This window comes from Myodes glareolus, chromosome 7 (genome assembly GCF_982192425.1).
Source record: "Myodes glareolus chromosome 7, mMyoGla1.1, whole genome shotgun sequence".
Taxonomy (NCBI): domain Eukaryota; kingdom Metazoa; phylum Chordata; class Mammalia; order Rodentia; family Cricetidae; genus Myodes; species Myodes glareolus.
Window position 1 is genome coordinate 49,355,958 of NC_142032.1, and position 1,794 is coordinate 49,357,751.

The 1,794-nt window shown below is 39.6% G+C and overlaps 1 protein-coding gene across 1 annotated transcript; it reads left to right on the forward strand.

Annotated features, from left to right (window-relative positions):
• Positions 1 to 633: 633 nt before the first annotated feature.
• LOC148121387 (olfactory receptor 5B12-like) lies at positions 634 to 1,578 on the forward strand. Its single transcript, XM_087907605.1, has one exon. The coding sequence runs from the start codon at positions 634 to 636 to the stop codon at positions 1,576 to 1,578; it is 945 nt and encodes a 314-aa protein (XP_087763731.1).
• Positions 1,579 to 1,794: the final 216 nt, after the last annotated feature.

The following is a 1,794-nucleotide window of genomic DNA, read 5'->3' on the forward strand; positions in this document are numbered from 1 at the left end:
GAGAATCAAGACAAACCACTGCTTCCCCTACTGAACAATACTGAGAAATAAATTTGTAGTGTTTAGACCCTATCCATAGTGAATAACATTAGCCTAACATTTCCAAGCAAATGGTTTGATTAGACATACACTTACAAAGTTAAAAACTGAACAGCACAGAACAAAAATTTAGAAAATGAATAAAAGGTACATATTCCCAGGTATTGCATTATATCTCCATAACTTAATATCTTAAATGATTCTAGTTCAGTAATAAAAATGATTTATGCTAGTTTTTCAGAGTTCACATCCAGGCTTTGATATTTTCCAGACAGCAATTTATGTGATGTTCTTATACAAAGACTACCCTCTACCTTAGCCTCAATTCAGTCATCATGGAGTTACAAGATTCAGATAAATTATTTCTTGAAATATAGTGGGATCTTATGTCACTTTAATTTAATTTACTCAGTTTTATTTAAACTTCAATTTTGCTTCATAGCTTGCTTAGATAAGAATACAGGGGGGAAAAAAACATTTGCACAGTGAGAGAAGGCATGGATGGGGAGGACAAGCAGAGGGGATTATCAGTCTGCTCTTATCTCTCTTTCTGATCTCCTTTCTCTTTGCTGCAGGCAATCCACCTAATCTCTAATGGAGAACAGTACAGAGGTGATTGAGTTCATTCTTGCAGGCTTAACAGATGACCCAGAGCTCAAGATCCCTCTCTTCATTGTCTTCCTTCTCATCTATCTCAGCACTGTGCTTGGGAACGTGGGAATGACAGGACTGATTCTGCTGGACCCACGCCTCCACACTCCCATGTACCTTTTCCTCAGTCACCTGTCTCTGGTGGACTTTGGTTATTCTTCAGTTGTCACTCCCAAGGTAATGGCAGGTCTCATTTCAACAGATAAAATCATATCCCACAATGCTTGTGGCACCCAATTCTTCTTCTTTGGGGTATTTACAACCACAGAAAGTTTCCTCCTGGCTGCCATGGCTTATGACCGCTATGCAGCAGTGTGTAAGCCCCTGCATTACACCACCATCATGACGTCAAACACATGTGCCTGTCTGACCACAAGCTCCTATGTCTGTGGCTTCCTGAATTCCTCCATCCACACTGGGAACATCTTTAGGCTCTCCTTCTGCAAGTCCAATGTGATAGAACACTTCTTCTGTGATGCCCCTCCTCTGCTTGCCCTCTCATGCTCAGACACCTCTGTCACTGAGATGGTAATTTTCTTTGTGGTGGGATTTAATGCTCTCTTCTCTATTGTAGTCATCTTGATCTCCTATCTGTTTATATTCATCACTATTCTGAGGATGCGATCATCTGAAGGGCGCCAGAAAGCCTTTTCCACCTGTGCTTCCCACCTCACTGCAGTCTCTATCTTCTATGGGACTGTTATCTTCATGTATTTACAGCCCAGCTCCAGTCACACCATGGGCACTGACAAGGTGGCGTCTGTGTTCTACACCATGGTCATTCCCATGCTGAACCCTCAGGTCTACAGCCTGAGAAACAAAGAGGTCAAGAGTGCATTCAAAAAAGCTGTGGAGACTGCAAAAACTTCTGTAACATTCGTATTTTAGTTTCATATCAAATCTATAATAAAACATTTTCACTTACTTTCTAAATATAAATAAAATATTGGCTATCCAGTCCATATAGTTCTAATTATTTAAATAATTTTTCAGCTAGTTGTGAAGCTTAAAGAAGAAAATACTTCAAAATAAGAGCGCTAAAACCAATGAATCACATGCAATCACACATCAAGAAGCAACAGTAGATTTATTTAAGTTTTTTTA